This window comes from Lathamus discolor, chromosome 1 (genome assembly GCF_037157495.1).
Source record: "Lathamus discolor isolate bLatDis1 chromosome 1, bLatDis1.hap1, whole genome shotgun sequence".
Taxonomy (NCBI): Eukaryota; Metazoa; Chordata; class Aves; order Psittaciformes; family Psittacidae; genus Lathamus; species Lathamus discolor.
The window spans coordinates 37,437,354-37,462,970 of NC_088884.1; the positions used below are offsets into that span (position 1 = coordinate 37,437,354).

At 37.8% G+C, this 25,617-nt stretch overlaps 1 protein-coding gene across 3 annotated transcripts in view; it reads left to right on the forward strand.

Moving 5' to 3' along the window:
- The window catches only part of UPF2 (UPF2 regulator of nonsense mediated mRNA decay), a 61,752-nt gene that overhangs the window by 20,959 nt on the left and 15,176 nt on the right, over window positions 1-25,617 (forward strand). For all 3 annotated transcript variants that reach the window (XM_065668080.1, XM_065668070.1, XM_065668089.1), the window contains exons 7-17: window positions 2,577-2,680; window positions 3,189-3,274; window positions 8,700-8,808; window positions 10,072-10,185; window positions 11,114-11,230; window positions 17,131-17,316; window positions 17,847-18,050; window positions 18,601-18,876; window positions 19,681-19,864; window positions 22,455-22,594; window positions 25,147-25,251. In XM_065668080.1, coding sequence (XP_065524152.1) covers window positions 2,577-2,680; window positions 3,189-3,274; window positions 8,700-8,808; window positions 10,072-10,185; window positions 11,114-11,230; window positions 17,131-17,316; window positions 17,847-18,050; window positions 18,601-18,876; window positions 19,681-19,864; window positions 22,455-22,594; window positions 25,147-25,251 — 1,625 coding nt within the window. The remainder of the gene's footprint in view (window positions 1-2,576; window positions 2,681-3,188; window positions 3,275-8,699; window positions 8,809-10,071; window positions 10,186-11,113; window positions 11,231-17,130; window positions 17,317-17,846; window positions 18,051-18,600; window positions 18,877-19,680; window positions 19,865-22,454; window positions 22,595-25,146; window positions 25,252-25,617) is intronic.

Consider the following 25,617-nt stretch of genomic DNA (forward strand, 5'->3'; position numbering starts at 1 on the left):
ATCAAATTCATTTCAGAACCTTGTCTCACAAAGGAATAGCTCCAGACATTACAAAAGCAATTGTCTTGTTTCCATTGTCTGGGTGACACTATACAGAGTAGACTGAACCTTTCAGGCAGAGTGGGGTTTCCACGAGAAAGCCCTCTGCAAGGTTATAGTTTAGTAAATTGAAAAGATGATGTTGACATGAAAGGAGCCAGGGCTCTCTCTGAAGGTATTTGTGTAGGGAGGGGGGAAAGCAAACAACTAGTTTTGGTGAAGCAGAAGATTGTTTGGCAGCAATCATTGCAGGAGAATTACTTCAGTAAGTCCTTAGCATCTTCTGATGGTTCCTCATTTCTACTCCCTGGAAACTGCACCTTTGCATTCATTTCTGGTAAATATAAAGGTGTTTAAAAAGAAAAGGTAATTTTTCTTTCACTGTCTACAGTGATTATGCTGCATGACTTGATCTGCACCCAGATAGTCCATTAGAAATAGTCTAAGTAATGGTTGTACATTACTACTTGTAGTGAATTTTTAAAAGAGGTAATGCAGTTTTAAAATGTGCTGCTACTGGAAGACTGAAACTCAAGAGGATCAAAGTGAAAGCAAAAAATTAACTGACTTTTTCACATGAATTGCATACTTGGAATCCCTGGCTGTTTCATTTCCTGTCACTGTAAAACTCTGTCTTGAGTCCCAAACCTGCTTCAGGTACTGAAAGAAAAGAGCTTTTCCACTTAGAAAGGACCCACATGCTGTGATGAGAAAGAAATACAGTGTGATAGTATCTTTGGTTCTCAGTGAAGGAGAGGACCAGTGAAAGGGGAGATACATGTGGGAACTCTTGCCATTCAATGTGATAACAGGGACTCTTGAAAGATTGCTTTGAATAGTGGCTGAAATGTTAAAGACTTTAAATTGATTTCAAGAACTGTGAGTCAGTTTGAATAGAAGATTGAGGTGAGACAACTGCTGTAAAGGAAAAAGGGGACGATAAAAGAACATTAGAGGCAGACAGTAAGGTGTGGCTGTAAACACCTAAATGGAAGAATGCATTAAAATGAGATTTGCTACTAAAAATTGTCTTGTTTGAGCTGTTGTATGCATTCTAGTGAAGTCTGAGTATATGGGAGAGTCAGGGTTCCATTAAGCATTTAAAACTTCATGGTCCTCTTGTTGAGCATCTGGAACAGCTTCCTTTCTCTTGTTCTTCTGACTTCTAGTCAGAGAGGAGGAGGAAGTGATGCTGTCTGCTTTAATCTCTAGCACCTTCAAGACTGGGTAGCTTGCAGTGTTCCTTGAAACAGATTTTAGCATTTCTCTACCTAAGTTCAACCCCTGCCCCTAACAGTTTCCAGAAACAAGAAAAAAAATGGTCCTACAATGTAGCATCTTTTTCCCTTATAGTAATCTCTTTCCCTTTCAGCGACTTGAAAAATGAGCTCAAGTCTTCATGCTGGTTTATCTTACCATGTAGCTTTTAAAGACATAGTGAATTTGCCAGGTGTTGGGTATTTTGTAGGTTACTTGGGTGTGATTTCCACCACATGAATACTTTTCTGGGTATTCCTGTTACTGTTGAACATCCTCAAACTGAAAGAAAACCAAGCTTCATCATGTTCGCTTTTCAGGAAACAGCGTTCTTCTGTGTTGCTTTGGCCAAGGAAGACTTTTTCCCAAGTGTTTTGTGTTGCAGCTCATTGTTTTGGCTTGTGTTGTGCTATAGAGGAAACTAAGCTCTTTTCTAGGACTTACTAAAATCTGGAAGAGTTTTGTAAGCATACCACAAATTTTACAATTAGAGGATAATTGTAAGGGGATTGCTCTGGTGAGGTCGTCAGAGCAGATGTCAGAAAAGCTGAATTCCAGTGGTAGAGTTGTCCTACAGTCTTCTACTTGAGTAGTGTTAGGGACTCAATCAGTAGGCACAGGTCACTGTTGCCACTTCCTGTGTTGCGAATTCCACAGATGCACCTCCTTGAAAAACAAGTTACCACTTGTCTTGCAGCTGCTGCAAGATCAGCCCTCTATCTGCGCTGCTTTATAGTTCTAGACTCTGGTTTCAGCACTGCTGAAGGAATTGAGTCGGCCTCTAGCTTTTACAGCCTGAAGTGAAAAGATGTCAAGAACATACTGGATGAAAGAATAGCCTTAATGGATGCTTTTGGTCAAAAATCCTGTTTCATGACAAACATACAGAAAATGTAGAGTCTACAGTTGCATTAAGGTTGTTTGTTTTGTTTTCCCCCATGTTTGGGCCTTCTTGTGATCATCCTTCTATCATCTAAAGAAATGACGATCATTTTCTAGGAGTACAGATTTGTTGTTGCTCTTGACAGTATAAAGTAGGAGGCAGGGAACTTCATGAATAGAAAAACAAGTTTACTTTTGACTTTTGTTAGCAAAAGTAATAAATAGATTTTTTTTTTATTAAAAAAGATATATTCATCTTAATATATTATCTCTATATGTTTGAATCTGTGAATGAATATTTAACAGCTAAACATTACAAATGTTTGGGTGATATGATCAGAAATTGCAGTATTTCATAGCTTAACGATGTGTGCTGCTTGTTTATTTCACTCTGTTAGAACAAGAGGATGAAGAAGCCAGTACTGGATCTCATTTAAAACTTATAGTAGATGCTTTCCTTCAGCAGCTTCCAAACTGTGTCAACAGAGATCTCATAGACAAGGTATAGTTTTCATTTTTATTCACTCTTAAAGATAATGCTAGATTAAATAGATTGGAAGCAAAGATTTGAAGCTTTTGAGTCTGTCAGGAGCTGAACTATGCTTAAAGTAATTACTTTGGAGGAAACCTTTTTATCCCTCACTTAGTCAGTAATTGCCAAGACACCATGTGATACTGATTTTTTGTCTGCCTGTTTTCTTATGTGTTAGTTTGGTTTAGAAGTAGACTTGGCTTTTTCCTGTTTTCCTCCCATTCCTCTCTGACAATTACTCCCCGTCTGCCTAAAGCTGTTCTCTTCCTTGTGCTGATCCAAAGAATCAGCTGGACTTGTTTTGCAGCTATGTCAGTTCTAGACATAAAGGAAGACTTTTCTTTATGGCTGTTCGTAAGGCAGCTGCATATAACAGGAATAACTCCATAAAGATGCTTTTGGAAAGCATGCTGTATTACTTTAAATAAAAACACACTGCAGTAAAGGTGAAGTGTTCCATTGACTTTCCTCTTTACAGGCAGCAATGGATTTTTGCATGAATATGAATACAAAAGCCAACAGAAGAAAACTCGTACGAGCACTTTTCATAGTTCCCAGGCAAAGGTAAGAACTGAAGGAGAATAAGATGGATCCAGCCTTTGGTTATTTAACATATATATGTATATGATTTTTAACTGTTTAAGTTACTGAAAACCAGTGTATATTCCAAGTTGCATTTGTTAATTTCTGAGGTGCGCTTCAGGAGTGATTTATGCATTAATGATCAAGGAATTCCCCACGGTATTTTGCCATAGCAGTGTAAATTTTCTTTAATAATTTCTTTTTTTAAATATTAGCTTCTGTCTTCTGGTACTTGCGTGTTTATAGTGGATCTTTTTAACCATGAAAACAACAGCAAAGCTTACCTTGTAGCAAAAGAGGATGTATTTTATTCAGGAGAACTTGCACTTATTTTGTGTAAGAACCTATGAATAGTTAGAGTACAATGTAGGTCAGGAAGGAGGATTTCTTGTGATATGTTAATTCTGACATATTACATAGCTATTTTGTATCTTCTAGAATATGTATCTTGCATCTTCTGGAGCAGCACTGGTTCTAGGCCAGCCAGTTTAGAGAAAGCAAGTATAAAAGGTGAAGCCTAGCCTCTTCTGTCCATGTAGATTTGTCCAAGTAGAGTTTTGCTATTTCTCCTTGTGTGAGGGCCCTACACACAGGAAAAGAGCTTTGCTTGCAAAAATGAGTGCAAATATTAAAATGAAACTTTTAAATTCATTGGCAGAATAATGTATTTTTTTCCTCTCTGGTAAACTTGTACCTTAAAGAGGGACAATTTAAATAGGTGCAATTATGAGGGAGTCGCTTTTCTTGCTCCACCTCTCCCTGTTTCTACTGGGAGGTTGTTTTGATGCTGCTTTTAGTTTCAGTGTTTCATCATCATCTTGGATTTCCTGTTAAGAGTTCACGCCACTTTGATTCCATGCCTTTTAACACTAGTGGCGGGTGTGGAAATACAGTTTGTGTTGTCTGAAGGCTTGTGTAGAAAACTGCTTTGAATAAACAGGCTCTGGTGTTTTGTTTTCATTACTTTTAATCACTTCTTGCACTGTGTTTTCAACCTTAATTCTAGCTTATTTGTACATCTCATCTGTAATAAGCATCTGCTGTGCTAATAGCATTACTCTGTTTGCTGGATATAAACCACTGGTTTGTTTGCTCACTATATGCACTAACCTGACTCTATGTTGATACTAGCTTTTGCAACTAGACGTGCACATAATCTTTCTCTTCATGTATTCTTTTCTCTAAAAAATTATGGTTTTGACACCTCAGTCTTTGGAGACTTTGACAGGGGCCTGATTGTGCCCGAAATATGAGTTACTGACAGAGGAGGTAGGGAGTTGAGTATCTTCTGTGTTAGAGGTAACAAGGTGCTCTTCAGTCCAGTTTTACGATGTAGAGGAAATACCAGCAGGCTGATAAATAGAAATGTTAATCATGAAATGCATCAAAACACAATTTGAGAACATTTTTCATAGCCTAGGACATCTACAGTTCCGTAGGAACTCAGACTAGTGTAGATGGTGTGGTTGCCTCAAGGAGCTGCTGTCTTTGTGACAGTTCTGTTCTCTCATAGCTGGAACTAATACTGAAGCGAATGGCTCAGCTGATTGCGCATGGTTTTTCTTATAAATATTAATTATTACTATTAAGAAATATTAATATTTCATGTACAATTCTATTTTTAATATCTTTTTCTGCTCTCTGCTCTGAGACCTGCTGGGCTAGTAAATACTCCAGCTTCCAGCTGTAAGATCTTAAGTTCAGTTGTGTATATCTGCCTCTTCTCTTGTCTGCAGTAGTGATGCCCATCTCTGGGCTACTAAGGAGGAGAAATAGGATGTTGTCTGAGCTTCTTGTCGTGAGCCACAGACAGTTGCAGTGGAAGTACCGGCTGAATTGCCCATAGATGCACATGATTTTAAAGGGCAGTCTGTCCTAATATTTACAGTAGCTTTATTTCTGCAGTTGGTAAAGGAGCACTTCTGCTTTCTGTGTTGAAATCACCATTTATAATCCTTGTAGGAAAAACTCCAGGTGTGTATATGGCACATGGTAGTAATGGTTGCTATAAAATGCTACAAACTGATTTAGAAAATTATAAAACACTGCTTCTAAGCTTTGTATACTCTGCATTAACTATGGTTTTGCTTTGTGTATCTCTTCACTGTGCCATATGATATGGCTTTGCCTTCCATTATTGTTGTTGCATCCTAGTTTTCACTATGAATTCCAGTAGTTTCCGCAGTCTCTCCCCAGGATACCAAGGGAGAAGAAAGCTTTTTGTGGTTATGTTCTTTAGGAGGTTTTTGGGGGCTCCTTTTGCAAAAGGTTCAGAGGAACAGCGTCCTTATAGGACATAGATAAAGTAGTATATTTTCCAAAAGCATTTAGTCTTCAAGCATATCAGATAATGCTGTTGAAGTCTAGATAGCATGTTATCAGCCATAATAAGATGTTTCAGTAACAGAGTAAGTTCTGTTTCTTCTCCTGAGAGATCAGTTTTAGGAAACATGTGCAGGCACAACAATTTTACTAAGAAAAACTGGTTTCGTGCTTGAGGAATGATGCAGACACTGTAACGTTGAAGTCATCTTGCTGTAGAGTTTCTCGCTTCCACTAAAGTTGGATTGACTGGGACAAATACAGAGACAGAAAACTTGATTTGACAAAAGGGGATGTTTTTTCCTTAACTAACTGTGGATTAGCGTTAGAATACAACATCATTGCATTGTTCTCCTGAATACTTATGAATGGATCGCATTTACATTTTCAGGTGTGATTTGAACCTCTAACTCAACAGAACAGAAAGCCTTTTAAAAAGATTTCTTCTTAGTGCTAGTTTACAAGTGGCTTTCAGGTTTGTATTAGAGGGTTGGTTTCATACTAAATATTAACCTTTTAATTCAGGACTATATAGTTTGCACTGAAGTGACAGCACAATAATTTAACACATACTGCTCACAGCTTTAAGGCATTTATGTGTACTTCTTTGGTGTCAAACTGCATTATCTTCCTCTACAGATAAACATGGATCTGTCTAGCTGCATACTGCAGTTTTGCAGTTTAAAATCTCTTTTTAGGCCTGAATAAATGTCCAAGATGCCCCCTTCACTCCTAGGTATAAAATTTTGGATGCACCTGTTCTAGAGAGCTTGGAGCTAGGACTTTAATTGAGCAAAGTTTTGGGGTTTGGGTTTTAAAAGATGTGCTCTTAAGTATTTCACTGAAGTGCAGTCCACGTGATCCAGAGGTCCAGAACTGACTAGATTACAATCCAAGGCATATGGTCAAAATGGCAATGGTCAGAAGTAATGTTCTTTTACTGTGATAGTTTACTGATGCTAGGTCTTGCTTCATAACATAGAAGAGCAGGAAGAGAAAGCAACACTATGGGGTTTGTGGTCATCCTAGTTAATTTCTGTCCAACTTCTCAAGAAAAAGAAATGCTTTTGAAGAAAAGAGAAAATGTGGATTGGCCTTAATGCAGGTACCTTAATGCAGGTACCAGTAGATGGTGCCACCGATACTGCAATCTCTCCACTTCTGAACAGGAATTTTTGTCTCCCCTGGGAACGGGAGTGGATTCCATCTCCAATTGCCAATTTTACAGTAATTGACCCACGGTTTTTCCTTATTATATTTCACCTATTTCAAAGCACCCAATCTTAGCATTCATCCCCATGAAGAAACCTTTTGTGTTCTGTGAGGGAATAACAGCAATGTGCTCTAAGACTTTAATTTCCCCCGGGTATGTTCAGTTTACAGAGATGAAATTATTAGCTCTCAGAAGGCAGGTACTTGTTCAGCATAAAGCTTTCTGCTACTTGTCTTAAAAGACGTGCCATGCAGAAATCCCTTCCTTTCAGCCCAAGTCCTTTCTCTAGTTCAGCTTTTGTTTGTGTATGTGAAGTAATAAGACTTTCCCTTCTCCAAGAGTTAATGGCTAAATGCTTAATAACATCACAGTAATTTGCTATGGCTAGTCACCCTTGACTTTGTGTTCCAGCAGGCTTGAAAAATGTAAATACTGCTTCAGTTATCGATTAACAAGAGAGAATGAAAAAGGTTAAATAGGTAACTGGCATATCTGTAATGTTTCACCAGGAGTTTTAGGGATTACGAGGAGGCTGCTTACCTCTGCCTCTTTAAGGCAGTGTATTCTGATTCTCCTGATCCACAAATTAACTACACAATTAGCCCTCTTGCTGTGAGTGGATATTACAGATCTCAGATATCTGCTCTAGTGGCATAGCTGTAGAAAGGAGAAGGGAGGCAGTTGTGTATGCTTTAGTTTTGACTTGATGAGTTTCTAGTTTTATTTTGTGCCAGAGCAAGACGTATTTAAATCCCAAATCTGTGCTTTTAGATTTCTTCTTTTCCTTTTTTCTTTTTCATTTCTTTTCCCTACCACTAAGGGATAACCTGAACCCTTCATAAAGTGTAAATTCCAGATCCATTTTCCGTTACAGGCAATTTCTCGCTTGTAGCATGCAAATTTAAGATGTGTTTCTCCACTTCAAACTTGTTTTATGATTCATCTGTTGACAGCATTTACTTATGTTCTGAAAGTAAACTATAAATACCTTCTTCAATTTGTTAAAAGCTATTATGAGGCCTCAGAGGGCAGTTGGTTTCTCTGCATTTAAAAGTGATACGTACACATTTATGCGAACCAGCTGTGTTACATTCTGTATCCTGTTACGTGATGCCACAAACCAGGTTTAAGGGCATTTATCCAGTTTTTACAACGAGGTAGTCTTTAATGGAAAGAAACAAAGTATAGCCTAAGGAAAACACAAGTTGCCTTCTAAAATTCCTTAAGGGAAATGTGATACTATGAAATGGGTATGAAAGCATGTGATCAAGCAAGGAGGAAAGAAAATAAGGGAAGATTTATAGAAAACTTTGAGATATTACATTTTATGGGAGTACCAGCTGAGGTTTGGGGCAAAGGGTTGCCGCAACACATCTGCTGAGCTTTGGTTTATGTAATAACTACTACATTCACTTAGAAGTTCACTGCCTTAAAAATAAAGATGTTCTTACCTTCCTGGTTATGTCTGCTGATACTCAGAGAAGAGAAATAAAAGCAGTAGCAAATGGAGTCATCTGTAAGAACTTTTCATTTTGCTTATTGAGAGGCATCAGGATTCTCTTTGTATCTGGTAATTTCTTAAAGGTCAAATTCCATAGCTGAGATGGTGTTTGGCATTTCACCCGAGGCAGTAGTTTTGAAAGGAAATGGGCTGTGAAGGATTCCAGTAGGATGGGGTAACATACCTTCTTGTATTGCTGTTTTTAAATGGCATTGCAGTTGGAAGTGTGAGCCAATAAAATTGCGCGTAGTAGTAGTTCTGTTGGTATATGCACACTCATTCCTTTCACAAGTAAAATTGTAACCGTACTTACAGACATAAAAACATTTTTGTCTATGAATTGCTTGTCTGTTCTATCATCTCTGTTGCAGGTTGGATTTGCTACCATTTTATGCAAGACTGGTTGCCACATTGCATCCTTGTATGTCTGATGTAGCAGAGGATCTTTGTTCCATGCTGAAAGGGGACTTCAGATTTCATGTATGTTTTGTTGATTCAGTGGTTTGCATTCAGATTAACCAATCTGATAGTAGTCATACTTTGGGGAATAAATAATGTTTGATGTTATGTAGTTGCCAACTTTGAAATTCAATGAATGTTTTTCTATCATCCAAGTGGATTTGTTCTCAAATACTGCATTTGTACATTTTAAAACAAAATTATTTTACAATTTGCCGTATGTATTTGTGTATATATATATTAAAATGAGCTGTACAACGGCTAAACCAAATTGCAAAATTAAACTGTGCTCCAACTGTGTTAAGAGTTTTCTGTAAACTAATAACTTGCATTTAAAATGAGAATTGACCTATTCTAACAACACTTTCCCCACTAGAAGGTTACTACTGTAATCTAGTGCTTACTATTGTAATGTGGTGCTTAAGTAAGTTATTTTTTTACTCTTTTCATCAACCAAAATTTTCCTCACAAATACATTTTCAGTGTTGTTTCTTTCATTTTGTTCTAGGTTTATTAATGAAATTGGTTATGCTGCACAGTGATGATTCATTCACTGGTTTCCAGGTTTTATATGGCATAAAAATATTGCATGAAACTTGGAAACCGTGAAGAAATCATCACTGTGGTGATTTTCTTTCTAATACTGACATTTAGAATGTGTATGAATTGCTCTTAGTTACAGACTTATTTAAGTCTAACTATCTGAAATTAACTGTTTGTACTCAGGAAAAGCTATTTCTTTTGGGGAGAAATACAGGTTTGCATTTTGCGGGTTATGTTTAGGCATAGATTTGTACATTGGTAATAAAATTATACTGGATATCAGTAATTTTAAAAGAAAAACTAAAACAAAGGAGGGGTAACGGGTAGTCTGCACGTTATTAAACCAGACTTGAAAAGCTGTCAGTGTTTAATATTTCCTTAGGGACTAGGTGGTCCTGTTCATTTAGAGACTACTTAATGATTCTAAAAATACAGAATCTAGAATACATAACTACTACTTCACTGTGGTAAAGGGGGTTGGCCAGGTTAATGTGAGTGGTTTTGGGGGCGGGGGGGAGTGGAGGGATGGGGAAAAGAAATTGGAAAGCTTTTGAAGAAACAAGGTTGTAGAGAGGCTTTTAGGAAACCTGGTGATAGCTAAAGGTAGAGCATAAGGAACTAAACAAATACCAAACATTGCCTAATTCCTAAGCTATTACACAGATTTGTGTTGAAGTAAATTCTAAGAGGTGGGTATTTTTAAAAGCCTACATTCAAATGCTTTTTTTTTTTTTTTTTTAGGTAAGAAAAAAGGACCAGATCAACATTGAAACAAAGAATAAAACTGTGAGATTCATTGGTGAGCTTACCAAGTTTAAGATGTTCTCCAAAAATGATACTCTTCACTGCTTAAAGGTTAGTGTTGTGATTGTAGGAACATTGCTTACTCATCTGCTATGCATTGCAAAGATTTCATTATGCTGATTACAATTAATGTTTCTACAGAAAACACAACAGTAAGAGGAAGGCATTACGAGTGGAAAGCTTTTCAGTGATGCAAGGAGAGGCATATATGCCATTTTGGCAGGTGCTTTTGTTCATTGAAGAACAAACCAAACCTTTGGAAAGCATTATTCTTCAGGCATATCATCTCAGTTTGCATGCTGATAAACATTCAAACTTGTCTTTGAGGTCAAGTCCCAGATTAAAAATGGGTTTTAAAAGATAAAAGCATGTTTTATAAAGGTGGTTGAAGACTCACAAGGGTTAAGATCACTTCCTGTGGGAATAGTTTGTGTTTGTTGACTCAGGTATCAAAGCTGAATTCTTAAAAAGATTATCTGATTATCTTTCTTTTTTTCTTCCATCTATAAAATACTGACAGGTGCAAAGCTTTGTTAATTTTCAGCTGCTGCTTAACTTAATGCAATTAAATTTAGATGTGCGTTGAGGTTATTGTGTCCTTGTGCAGTATTATTTGGTGGTTTTCCAGTTTAGCAACAGGAATTTTAAAGCAGATGTTACAGAGTTGGAAGGGGTATAGGGAAGATATAAGAGTTTGTTTCAGTATCATAGTCTCTTCATGCTAGGCTTAGGAGGCATCCTGTTTTTCAGGTTTCTGGAGCTTTAATTTGGGTTCCAGACTATTCTTATAATATTTTTTAATGAGAAATATTTTTAATTTTGTTAACATCTGACCAGTGAAATCAATTTGCATCTTTGTTGTTGTTGTTAAAGAACATGAAACACCACAGTAGTGTACTGTCTGGTAGATGTAATTTACTGTTTTCTGCAGTTGAAAAAGATGTCTAACTTGTTGTATTTTTATATAAATGTATACCAGATGCTTCTGTCAGATTTTTCTCATCACCATATTGAAATGGCTTGTACTCTGCTGGAAACCTGTGGAAGATTCCTCTTCAGATCACCAGAATCTCACTTAAGAACCAGTGTTCTTCTGGTAAGAGAAAACCTGTTGTCTTATGGGGTGGGGTGTCATGCACCAAATTAAACCAATGATTACTTTGATTTTCTGGCTTTGTGATGTGGTCTCACCATAATGATGATTGTGATTAACATCTCAATTGTCACTTAAAACATTCAAGCACAGTAAGTGAAAACTTGCATTAGGTTTTATCTTGAATGCTCAGGGAGGATAAAGTTCTTGATGCTTTAATAAAAACAGAGACAAGTATGGGAAGACAATGAATCTGTTATCCTGAAATCTCACCTCCTCATTGTGGAATGATGGACTGGTGTTACCTATATTCAGGTCCTAGGCTGCTTTGATGCTATCAGACTTTTTGTAATCCTGTGGACTTGTATCATCTTGTTATTTACAGCCTGTCCAGCGTTGTCTCAGCTCTGAGATTGCACCTCCTGTGAGAATAGCTATTTGAAAGTATTCTGGAGAGCTCCAGCTGACCTATAAATCTGTTCATGACTTAAAAAAAATATAAAGAATTGAATTTCTGAAGCAAAAGACTTTGCTTTTGAACTACAAATAATTTGGAGATAGAGCAAAACCAGAGGCTGAAGTTGAAAGAATCTAATAGCTGTACCTGCACATGCCTGAAATGCTATTTGAGGGGAAAAATGGTAGTGAATGGAGCTGGAGATATTTCAACTCAAGGTGAAGACAGTTGTGAAAGAAGTGGTTTCTGTGGCTGTGTAATGATCTGGGGTTCCAAATGTGAAGGAGAAATTTACGAAGACACTGTAAAAAATAGCTTTTAGAAGTAGAGCTTGGTAATTAAGGTAAGAGTAGAAGAGGTATTTGTAAGTCTAGATTCAAAAATAACAAGGGTTATCTTTGAGTCTTTTTTAGTGTATGAGCCCTGAATAGCATGTTTACTGGCTTGAGACTATCCTAAAGCTCGTGTCCAAGGCAAGAGACTGAGTCCAATATGATTGAAGAAATCCTTCAAAGATGGATACTAGCAATAGGAAATGGCATTAGATTAAAAGCAGCTTAAGCAGATACAGACCAACTAATAGACCATGTTATTGTATTTGGAGCCTGACTAGGCTCCAAATTTGTGTACTGCAGGAAGAATAGAAGTGCGCATCTACACTAAAGAAAGTAGTCTGTGTGTTTGCCCTTCTGGAAAGGAGCAATTTAAATGTTTAGAATCTCTTCCTGAAAACAGAGCTCTTAAGCTGTGAAATATCACTGCCTCTGCTGTATTTATCTGCTTTCTTACCAGAGCACAGGCTTACTCTTGACAGGCCTTTCTCTTGAATCTAGTCTTTCTTCGTATGTTCTTGTTAATGGAGAAGCTGTTGTTGAGCATTTGGTTACATTGTTGTACAGTTTCTTCCTCTCAAAATGCTGTTTCTTTCTGAATATCTTTGAATGTCGTAACATTTATTGTGGTGGTTTAGTCACAAGAGGTGGGCAAATTAACTGCAGGTTCTTGGCTCATGCTTTTTGTTGAAGTGTACTTTGTGTGTTGAAAGGTTTGAATGTCTCAATTTTCTAAAGGTTTGCCAGCTAATGGGTTTTAATGTCAAATATGTTCCTTTCCATAACCAGGTATTTTTCCCCTGAAAATACTGTTCCAATATCTTTAAAAGACACCTTACCTATTGCTACCGTGTTTTTTGGTAGTTGTTGAAACTTTTTAGAAGTCAGGAAAAATGAAGTACCTTTATCAAAGCTGCCTTTTGTAACTGCCTGCTTTTGGTTCTATGCACTACAAAATCACTGATAGCTGTGTTTCTGAAACCTGCTGGATGAGCACTAAACATGATTTAACTGAAGTGCAAGAGAAACCACAAGCACTGTTTCAGTAACTCATAAAACTTCACACGGTTTTGTATAAGTAGTTTTTTTCTTGTGCATTGAGGAATCAGGAGAAGAGAGATGGCACGTAAGTGTGGAATATCTATTGATTAAGATGTATAATTGGCTACATAGATTTATATTCTACAGATGTCTTAATAGCTACATCTTCTAATGCTGCCCCACAAAAACTATAGCAATTAATTTTGACTTAAATTGTCTTATACCAATTCAATCATAGTCTTATGGTACCAGTTAGTGTGATTTGTAGAGAAGACTGCTCCCAAAGCAAACTAATTAGGATCTTGTAGTACAAATCTAAGTAACTGTAAAGCTGATCTTACTAATGATTCTTAGGGGTAGGATTAAGGTCTGTTGATCTGCCAAATAATTATTTGTCTTAATACATACTGATGATATAGTATGTAATAAGATGCCAAGCAGGCTCTTTGTCTCCTGTTAGAGACAATACTGCTTTTTCTGGTGTGGAAGAAAGCTAAGAATTTATTTTAAAAGTAACTAAGGGAAAATTAAGTAGTAAAGCAGTGCTGTAAGAGTGCTTCAAACTTAGCAGGAAAGAAACATTAATGAACACATTCTGGTTTTGTAGAACTGCTGGCATGTTTTGCAATGATTTAATAATTCTTTCATCAGAGCGATGCTGTTTGTTAATCATTCTTTCTGACAAGCTTTTGACACTTGGTGTCCTTTGTGTAATTTAAAATGTTACTGTAAAACTCACTTGACATTAGGACTGATAAATGGATTATGTGAATTGGTGCTTTGGAAGGAAGAACAGCATTATCTTGATCTACACTTCTGTAACGTAATCATAGAATCATGGAACAGTTAGGGTTGGAAAGGACCTTAAGATCATCAAGCTCCAACCCCCCTGCTATGGGCAAGGACACCTCCCACTAAACCATGTCACCCAAGGCTCTGTCCAGCCTGGTCTTGAACACTGCCGGGGATGTAACATTCACAACTTGCCTGGGCAGCCCATCCCAGTGCCTCACCACCCTTATATCCAATCTAAACTTCCCCTGTTTAAGTTTTAACCCGTTACCCCTTGTCCTGTCACTACAGTCCCTAATGAATGTTAAAATATCAAATTCTTATGTCATGCTGTTGTGATCTTGTTAATACCAAGCCTGCAGATCTTCTTTTAAGAACCTTCTGATGCATTTTTAATCCTTTAACTTACACAGTTGTGTGACATTGTCTTTTTTAGGGCAAGATTGTTTGTATTTATAAACATACAGTACTTCAGCTCCATGGTGGCTCGTTTCTCGGTGTGACTCCTTTTATAGATGAAGTTGAAACTGTGGGAGAATGTTGTTTGTACAGACAAAGGCTGTGGCAGAGTCATTGTGGTTAGAATGAGACTGTGTTAATTCACTGTAACAGTAATGTGCTTCCAAGAAACTTAAAATTGTGATTTTTTTGAACTGCTGGGACAAGTAGCAGGGTAGTAAAGGGGAGAAGAAGCTGACCAGTTTCAGTAGCTTATTGCAGTCTAATAACTGAAATGCCAAAAAGCCCAATTCAGAAAAGCATTTCAGCATTACTGACAAATTTTTTTTTGGTGCTGCTTTGCAAAAGGAGAGATTTTGTTACTCGCCAAGAAAAAACAAACCAAACCAACAAACCCTTTAACTTGGACATTTCAGTGTTGTTTGTGATCTCTTTTTATCAAAGGAAAAATCAGAAACCTAATCTTCAAATGTAATGCTTTATCTTTGTCAGTCTTCATTTCAGCCTAGTAAAATGAAGACCCAAAGTTGTTACAGGTTTAAGTGCTTTAGACTGCAAATCTTGCCTTTTTTTGTCCTTCTGAAATGCGTCAAGATTCTTGTTATTCTAGGCAGTATATTGCTATGGTTTCTCTTTCCTGCCTGTCCATCTGACTCAATGCCTTAAGTGAAAAAGGGTTGAAATATACACAATTGTTTAAAATTTTTATGATTTTTAGTGGAGGTTAAGGCTAATACCAATACCATCTACTTAGAGTTAGGATACATACTTGGGATTGCTCAAAAAATAAATGACAGTGATTTTGAGTCTTGGGGTGGTGCATGTTTTCTCTTCTGGGAAGAAACGTAATTATAACCCATTATTTACAGCATAACATGCAGCTTCTTTTAACAGGCAAATATACAAATTGTGTAGTTTCAGGAGGGGATAAATTTTATTTGCAAGCCCTTTTGCCATATTCTCTGTTATGCTTTACTTTGCTCCACTTAATTTTCTTAGTTTATAGTAAAACATGATAAATGTCACTAAGGTAGCAAAGATGTATTTTTCTCCTGATGCATCTAGAAAAGGTCTAAAATTTGAAGGCAATATTAACATATATGACACAGTGAGCTTTTGGTACTGTCTACTGTAAGTGCTGGGGTTTATTCCCCCCCACATCAAATAATTTACGTACTCAGTTGTTAAGTGCTGTGCATCTGTTAAGCACCTGTAGGTAAACTCACTGCTTCTTAACAGAAGTTTGCCATTTGGAAAGGAACAGTCTCAGTTAAGGAAACAAGGGGGAGGCCATTTGTGTCATGGAAAAGGTTAAGATGAAATGCCTTAGGGTTGATGTCAGATTGAGACCTTCCTGGCAATAGATTCATACCATCTAGGAGGAAAATGACGTTATTTGTTGGGTTACTGTGCTACACAAACCTACTCTTCCTTATTGAATTAACAGCTGAAACTTGAGGTTCAGGAGCTGTTTGAGTGTGTTTATGTTTCAGTTGAACTGAACCACTGAGCGGGAAGTCCACCAGCATGAAAAATTGTGCTGTTTTACCAGTGATCAAAGAAGGTTTAGACTCTTTACATGAGTTTACTGTACTGCATGAATGTATATCCCAACACTGATGTGCAGTACTTCCGTGTTAGTTTTGTTCATCAGCTTGATGCTGTAGTTTACTGTGTAGCCAACCTCTATTAAATAAAGTCTAAACCTGTGCAGTTTCTTTTCCTGTTCGACCACCTTTGAGTAGAATATATGGGATCATATGGTGTACATAAAATTTTAATGCAACTTACAGAATTATATAAATACACACAAATGCATATAAAAAATTCTTTTATAATGGAGTTAAGCTCATCCCCATCTTCTGCTGTAAGAGTCAGCAGCTTAGAACTGCTACTTTAGTTGTACGGAATTTTTAGATACAAGACAATTTTAAACCCCACAAAATAAGAAAGTACGTATCCAAAATGAAGTATGGAGGAAAGATTGTATTCTGTGAGGGAAGCTAGGACAATCCTGACAATGAAGCACAGTAATTAATGTTGATGTAGTAACCTTTTACTTGTCTGATGTTTTTCCTGAAATGCTGGTTTTCCTGCAGTCTGTTCTGCTTGGGTAAACAGCAACAATGGAACATGTAATAAGGGACATGCCATTGCCTTAAACACCAAAAATTCGTGTTGAAACAAAACCATGAACTCTCTGGAGTTGCATGCTGATGTAAAGAGTAGATTGCCACTCTTGTGATAATTCGCTGTGCTTGTGTCAAGACATAAGGATTTCAGTTAAATAAAATCCTGGTTTGAACAGAGTTGCCCATAATCTTATTAGAATCATAGAATAGTTAGGGTTGGAAAGGACCTCAAGATCATCTAGTTCCACCCCCCCTGCCATGGGCAGGGGCACCTCACACTAAACCATCCCACACAAGGCTTCATCCAGCCTGGCCTTGAACGCTGCCAGGGATGGAGCACTCACAACCCCCCTGGGCAACCGATTCCAGTGCCTCACCACCCTAACAGGAAAGAATTTCCTTCTTGAACAGTAACATTTAGATTTCAAGTTAAACTTTAAATACTTTTCTGGAAGCTTTTTCACCACAGGTGAACCATTATAAAAACAGGGATTGTAAAGAAAAATTAGCTTGGAAATAGCAACACAGAACCATATGCTTTGTCCTTTTCTTCTTTCTACTGAAGTTTTTAACTTCCTTTTCTCCAACCTTTCATGTTTCCTTTATCCCAGACGTAACTGTAAAAACCTTTGGCTTGAAAATGTAATGTGACATCTTTATTTTAAAATGATCATTTACATTTATTTCCAGGAGCAAATGATGAGAAAGAAACAAGCAATGCATCTTGATGCACGCTATGTTACAATGGTAGAAAATGCCTATTACTACTGTAACCCTCCTCCAGCTGAAAAAACTGTGAAGAAAAAACGTCCTCCTTTGCAAGAATATATTCGTAAGCTCCTTTACAAGGATCTCTCCAAGGTCACCACAGAGAAGGTAAATCCTTTTGAAATCTTTAATACAGATTTTACTGGAAATGATGTAGTACTAACTGCTGAAGGGTTTGGGGAAGGTTATCAGTTTTAATTACAAGGAAGAGGGATCATTTTTGTATCCCTGATAGTCAAGATAGTTTCATTTCTTTTATTGTAATGCATAGAAGCTCCAGTCATGGATCTGCATTTGCCAGAGCATTTAGTGCTGAATGAAGAGGATGAAATGAGAGTCTTGCGCCAAGTATCTTGTGCTCGTAGTAAGAAACAAGACTATAGTTAAATCCTGTAAAAGCAAGGCAATTGTGGAACAGATTTGAACAGTTTGATTAGTAGCTAGAGGACAGCAGTTGGGTTTCATATGTAAAGTTTTCTGTAGCTACTGCAGATCTGGAGGATGCTTGACAAAGAGAAAAAGGTTGTTTGTAGGTGCTTAAAGGGATTTCATCCCAACAGTGAAAGACTGGGAATGACAGTGAGTGTTTTCATATTTTGCTTGCTGCATTATTAAGCTTGTCTTAAAACTTGGTTTAGGTCCTGAGACAGATGCGCAAGTTGCCTTGGCAGGACACAGAAGTAAAAGATTATGTTATATGCTGCATGATCAACATCTGGAATGTGAAATATAATAGTATTCACTGTGTAGCCAACCTCTTAGCAGGGTTGGTCCTTTATCAGGAAGATGTTGGAATCCATGTGGTGGATGGAGTGCTAGAGGATATTCGACTAGGAATGGAGGTAACCGACCAACGTTCTCAATAAGATGTACTTATGTTGAAAGGAAAAGAGTAAAACAACCTTGCTTAAAGAAGGGAATCCTTGGATTTTGGATTTTTATCCGATTTTTCTACCTCAGTTGTTTATGTAGGTTATTTTAAATTTAAAACCCCACCCCACAAAACCCCAATAGATTGTTTTGCCCTCCCTTATCATAGTAAAGGCACACAATTTATTTTTCAGTGTGGTCAGATTCATGCAACTTCATTTAACTTTAGAGACTAGCCCATATTTTGATAGATATTTATAAGAATTCTCCGGACAATGAAAAATCATCACAGGTTTAAAAGTTTATGCTAAATGTATTTAAACTTTATAATAGCTACAAGTTGCCCTGCTTTCATATCTACTTTTTGTGTGAAGTGTGTAGCCATAAATAACCAACTTTTATTATAATGAATTCTATCAAATTTTCTATACTGCTTTTTTCTTTACCAAACAACAAACCTTTTACAAAGATTCTCTTGTGTCTGCGTGGTAAAGTGAATTTTTTGTTCCTTTTTTGATAAAGGTGAACCAGCCAAAGTTTAACCAGCGGCGGATCAGCAGTGCAAAGTTCTTGGGAGAGCTTTATAATTATCGAATGGTGGAATCAGCTGTAATATTTCGAACTCTCTATTCTTTCACATCATTTGGTGTGAACCCTGATGGTAGTCCTAGTCCACTGGACCCTCCAGAGCACCTTTTCAGAATCAGACTAGTGTGTACTATCCTCGATACCTGTGGACAGTATTTTGACAGAGGATCCAGCAAACGAAAACTTGATTGCTTCCTTGTATATTTTCAGGTATTCTATACTAAATTTTATATAGGTCTGTAGATTTATTAAAGAAGCTAATGTAATGTTGTGTATTTCTCTCATTCTTCTCTAGCACTGTAATTTTCAGAATCCTGTCTGTCTGATAGTTTTCTTTTGAAGTGATGTATATGTTCAGTTATATGTAGATGTTGTTGTTCCAACAAACTTGCAGAGCACTGGGGTAGCAGTTGATTCAATGAAGGGTTTAGGTTCCCCCCTTCATGGGGTCTCAGCAATGGGAAGAATGGGCTGAAACCTTCTGAGTTCCAGCAAAGGTAAGCAACAAGTCTTCTAGTTGGGATGGAGGAGCTCCATGCAACAAAATAGCTTGGTACTGACTACTTAGAAAGCAGCTTTGCAGGAATGGAGCTGGGACTCCTGAACTGTATGAACGTGACGTCAAGTTCTGAGCCATTAGTGCAAAAGCAAGTGCCTTGGAGAGAATTAATTTTCTTGAAAATTGAATTGAAAGCTGGCTGATGAAGTGCTCTTCTCTCATAGAAAGGGTCTACACTTAGGAGGCACTTTTCAGTGCTATTTTCTTTTGCTTAGTCTTCATACTTCTAAGTTGCTGTGATAAAAGGAGCATATTCTTCGTTTATGATACCCAGTGAATCAAACAGTGTTTAGTGATATCAAAATATGTAACAGTTGTATGAAATAGGAAAATAGTGATGTAAAGTCTTTTGCATTTCCTGTTGTGCAAACATGGGCAGGCATTGCAAATTTCCAAGTTAAATAGTTTATAAACGCCAGTGTGGGTGTAATTTATTTGAATATCTTGTATTCTAGCGGTATGTCTGGTGGAAAAAAAGTCTGGATGTTTGGACAAAAGACCACCCATTTCCTATAGACATAGACTATATGATCAGTGATACACTGGAACTGCTGAGACCAAAGATAAAGCTCTGCAATTCTCTGGAAGAAGCTGTCAGACAGGTGCAGGATTTGGAACGAGAATTCCTAATAAAATTAGGTAAGAAAATGTGCAAAGGAAATGAGGCCTTTTTGACAATTCCTGTATTTAAGTTCTTCTGTATTATGATGACTGTTGTTCTCATATAGTCTTTGTATTCTCATAACATAGTTTTCCAACTTCTTTGCATTTTTCCAATCACCATAGAGATCATATAGAACCATAACTCTAAAGTGATTGAGTGTTCAAAAAGAAGTCAATATGAATACTATTAATACAGTAGTATATAATGTATATACATAGTACACATGTAATGCAGTAGTATTTGAAGAGAAATGTATGTGTATATACGTATGTGGATTAGTAAGGTGCAAATGATGAGGAAGAAAATTAAATTTCATCAGAAGAATTTAGGAAGCATGCTGTGGTATGAAAAGCAGGGAGTATCTTCACACCTGATTACTGCAGCCTGTTGGTTGGTAAGCACTAGTGGAAGCAGCTTGGTCATTTGGGTAGATTAGTTGCTTGCAACTCTGTTCCTTCCCCAATTCTTGTTGATTAAAGGTGTTCTGTCAAAGCAAGCATTATTATAAGACTACAGTAAAAGGAGGAATGTGTTTTGCTTTTAAAACACTGTCAGGTACTTTGAGCCTTACACTTCTTTTGGAATAATTTTGAATGGGCTTTACCTTTCAGTAGAGCCCAGAGGATAATTTACTTTTTATGAATTAAAGCTTTGGTTGGATTATTAAAGTGGAGTTTTTCTTCTCAAAATGTATGTCAGCTAGGTTGAGTGCTGACTTGTAGTTCTTGCTAAGATTACAGTAAGATATATATATATATATATAAAAAAATAAAATATAGATCTTGCTTTGTTACAAATCGGTTAATTTCAGGAGAAAAAAAGTCTTGCAGCACAGCTCAGTTGACAAGATACTCGTTGGCATGTATCTAAAAGTACTATCATCTTAACCTTTAAACCTTTTGTACATATCAGTTCTTACCAATTATTAGATACTATTGTGCTCATTTCTCAAAAAATGGAGTTGTTTTCAAACCTTCCATTTTTATTTGAAGATAAGCTTGTTCATGAAAAGTTTTTGTGTAAATTTTACACTTTGTGTAAATTAGAGCCTTAATAGCACTTAAGCTAGTTACAGAAGTTCAATTTTTAAGAATAATCCTTTAATCTAGTGGGATGATGAGGACATGTCATTGCCAGCTAAAATGTAGCAACTTCTGTTTTAGAAGGAATTTATTTTATTATATGCTCTTCATTTAATGATATGCCTTAAAATTACCTATGTAGTAACTGAAATGCAGATTAAAGTTTCCTTCTGGTGTGATGTAAATTACTAGCTTCTATGATCTCAAAATGATAATGAAGTAATAACAACCGGTTACATGAAGTAATATTCTTCTGAAAGATACTCAGCACTTCCTACAAGTCATAAGAACTTTACCACCACTACAGCAGTTGGGTTTGTGTAGTTAAGGGGGAGATAATGTGGTCACTAAATGTGAGAAAGTGTTGGAGGACATCTTACTGTGTGTGCTTTGGCACAAGCAAAGCCCATCGACAGTACAGCCTTTATTGTAGGGGGTTGTTGCGTCATGTCCATCCACCCCCAAGTGTGTTGCTCTTCTTGATACTGATACTACTGGCTTGCTGTTAAACATCAGTTTAACAGTTTCTGGTCTTCCTATTGGGTCTGTTTGAAGGGGATCTCAGGAAGCTCCTCATCTACCTTTCTGATCTTTGAAGGTTATGATGATGATAGGTACAAGCATATCTGAAGGAAGTGAGTGTTTAATACTTCAGCAAAAGCTCTAGTAAACCCACAGTTCTTGCTCAGTTTGTCCCTGCAGTTCCTTTGCCCATGGACAGTAGCACTGAGAAGTTACTGTGCTAAAGACCATAAGGTGGTTTGCTCTTTGTCAGTCAGAAGTGTAATTCTAGGCAGAAGAGTAGTTTGTTGCCTGCAGATCTTGCGCTGGGGACTGACTTGGTTCCTATGCTGCTCTGGTGATTTTGTACTGGTGAGAATATAATGATTCAAAAGAATCTTGCATAATTATGGAGCAGCACATTTTGAAGTGCACAGTGTTTAAAAATAGTGAAGGTAAGAAGAATGCTTTGAAACCTCTGAAATATGGAGGAGGAAGTGTATGTTAATACAGAACTGAAATCCTCAATAGCCACTGGGTTTGTAAAGTGGTCTCAAAACTGTTATTTAGCAGCAGTGTGAAGTACTGGAACTAAGACTGCAGGGGATTGATATCTTTTGGGTTCTGCTGATTTTGTAGAGCGTCTGTAGTTTAGTGCTCCTATTTCAGTGCATGTGTCAGTAAGGTTGCATGTTTAGTTTGAAGCTATTCTTGAAGCAGTTCACACGGAGCAGCTTCTTGATTGCTGTTCTGTGGGAGATTTTAAATATATAATACTTTCCCCCTTTTCTCGCAGGGAAACTATTATTCTTTATGGGTAAGGTAACTATATAGAAAATATTATATTTGAGATTTGAATGTTACGACCCATTGGAAGCTTTAGTGTTCAGTGAAAATGGACTTTCAAGATGATCTTCCACATATAACTTGAGTGTTTATGTGAGTTCTAATGTTCTAATTCTTTCTCTTTTTCAAATTTCAGGAATTGTGAATGACAAAGATTCCAAAGACTCCGTTACAGAAGGAGAGAATCTGGAAGAGGATGAAGAGGAGGAAGAAGGTGGAGCAGAGACAGAGGAACAATCTGGAAATGAAAGTGAAGTAAATGAGCCAGAAGAAGAGGTAAACTTAATAATTTACCTTGCCTTGCAAAAAAATGAGTAATCAAAATATTGATAACACCACTTCCTGAATACCTTCTATGTCACTGAGTTAATAGGTGAAATGTGAGTGTACACAGCCCAATCAGTATTCTGAGGATATTTAGATCCTAGTTTCGTATATATATGGAAAACTGAACACAGAGTATCTGAGGCTTATTCTAGAGAACTTATGTCAGAAGCTTTAAACTGACAACTTTGCTCAAGGAATATGATACTCAGGATGATAGGTTGATTTGGGTTGGAAAGGGCCTTAAAGATCATCTAGCTCCACCACCCCCCACCACAGCAAGGGACACCTTCCACTAGAGCAGGTTGATGCAAGCCCTGTCTAACCTGGCTTTGAACACTGCCAGGGATGGGGCAGCCACAGCTTCTCTGGGAAACCTGTGCCAGGGCCTCACCACCCTCACAGGGAAGAACTTCTTCCTCATGTCTGATGTAAATCTCTCCTCTTTAAGCTTAAAGCCGTTCCCCCTTGTCCTGTTGCTACACACCCTTATAAAAACCCCCTCTCCAAAAATTTTGCAGGCCCCCTTTGGGCACTGGAAGCTGCTCTAAGGTCTCTCCAGAGCTTTCTCTTCTCCAGGCTGAACAAACCCAGCTCTGTCAGCCTGTCTTCATAGAAGTGCTCCAGCCCTCTGAGCATCTTTGTGGCATCTTCTGGATGTGAGGCTGCTACTGTGTGTCTGTAGATGGCCTCATCTACTCAGTCCTCCTGGTCAGGTGGCCCCACTACTATGTCCCCTTTTCATGCCCTTCCTTTAATCCTGACCCATAAACTCTTGGTTGCTCCTTATCCATCTCCAGGCAGAACTCTATCCCTTACAGCTGATCATTGACACTGAGGGAAACACCCCTTCCTTGTCTTCCCTGTCTGTCCTGAAGAGCCTGTGTTCTTCCATTTCCCCACTCCAGGCATAGGAGCCATCCCACCATGTCTCCATGATACCAATAAGATGGTACATGTCTCTTAACTCCTCTTGTTTGTTCCCCATGCTCTGTGCATTTGCATAGATGCATTTAAGCCTCTCAATAAAGAGATGCCTTTACTTTCTGGCATGGAAACACTCAGATAATTTTCTTCATCTGTTGTAGGAGCAAATGTATTGACTAGATGTCAAAGCAGTCATGCAGGAAAAACAACAGATATTCAGAGTATGACTATTAAATATGCATAAACAAAAGATTTATGGAGCATAACAATCTTCCTTGTTTACTGTGCCAATAATATTTTCTATCAGAAATGGTGGAGCCAATAAAGGAAAGACCTGTACATAGAAATTCTACTTTGTCACTATGACACAGCAAAGTTGATGTGATAATGGTAGTGTTATGAGAAAATCAGTTCATCAAGGAAATAGGAAACGCTTCTTCTGCTTGGGTTGGTTGGTTTTGTTTGGTCTGTTCTCAGCATTCATGTTCCTGAATTATGCTGGCTTTTTGTCTTTGCCCACAAATTAATAATATCATTAGAATCATAAATGCTGGGGTGTGGGGAAGGAAACTGGAGATCACTTTATCCAACCTCCCTTGCTCAAAGCAGGACCATCCACTGCAGGTTGCCTGAGTCCAATCAAGGTTTGGATATCTCTAAGGATGGAGGCTCCTTTCCGGGCAATCTGTTGCCATGGTAAAACACCATCATAATAAAGAGGCGCCTTTTTTTATTACATTTAAATTAAATCTTTCAATTTGTGTCCATTGCTTCTTTGTCTGTCACCAGAAAGAGATCAACTCCCCCTTTGCTTCCTCACTTCAGGTATTATACACATTGAGATCTCCCCCACGCTGAGCCTTCTGTTCCTCATGCTTAACAAGGCCATCTCTCTCATCCTCTCCTCCTGTGATAGGTGCTCCAATCCCTTAATTATCTTCATGGCTTGTGGCTGGACTTGCTCCACTCTGTCCATATCAGTCTCGTACTGGGGAACCCAGAATGGAGTGGAGGACTCCGTATGTGTCTTGCCAGTGCTGAGCAGGCAGGATCACCTCCTTTGACATGTCAACAGCACATATTCTTAGTGCAGCCCAGGATGCAGTCAGCTGCCTTTGCTGCAAGGGTGCATTGCTGGTTCTTGGTCAGTTTGTTGTCCACTAGGACCCCAGGTTCTTCTCTGTGAGCTGGTTTCTGGATGGGCAGCCTCTAGCCTGTGCTAGTGAATGAGGTTATCAGTCCTCAGGTGCAGGACGTTGCATTTCCCTTTGTTGAACTTCAGGAGTTCTTGTTAATCCGTTCCTCCAGCTTATTAAATTCCCCTGAGTGGCAGCACAACCATCTGGTACATCAGCCACTTCTCCCAGTTTTCTGCTGTATGTTTGTGAAAATGCTGAATAAAGCCCAGTGAGTTCAGACAGAAACATTAACTACAAAACATAAACAAGTTTACAAAGACTGAACTGAACTGAACAAGTTTGGATGCGGAGAAAGGTGCAGAGAATGTGTATGAGGAATGTGATGTAGGTGGTCTTCTTAGTTTAAAATAGTCATAAGTTGTTCATCTAATATTTCAGGAGGGCTCAGACAATGAGGAAGAAGAAGGTGAAGAAGAGGAGGAAGAAAACACAGATTATCTTACAGACTCCAATAAGGAAAATGAAACCGATGAGGAGAATACAGTACGTGTTGTAGCTTTAGATAAGTGTATTGAGTTTTGCATCTTTTGGTTGTCCTTACTGACTGTTTTTTGCCAGTGCTGCTGTTATGAGTGGGAAAACACAGCCAGAACACTCCCTGCTGTTCTTTCAAATACATTTTAGAGCTTATTTTTGTTTTTTTGCAAAATAATGTTGTTACCTTTTGAAAATATTTATGTTTTCCACTTTTCCCACAACATGTTTTCACATGACTCTGCACTTTCACAGGTAGCTAGACTGGAAAAAGATTGCATAAATGGTGGTTTTGCAATGCCAGCAGTGGTAGCAAACTGATATGGTACAGGAAGGTAAACTGTTTACACTCTACTAGATCTCAAAACTGAGAAG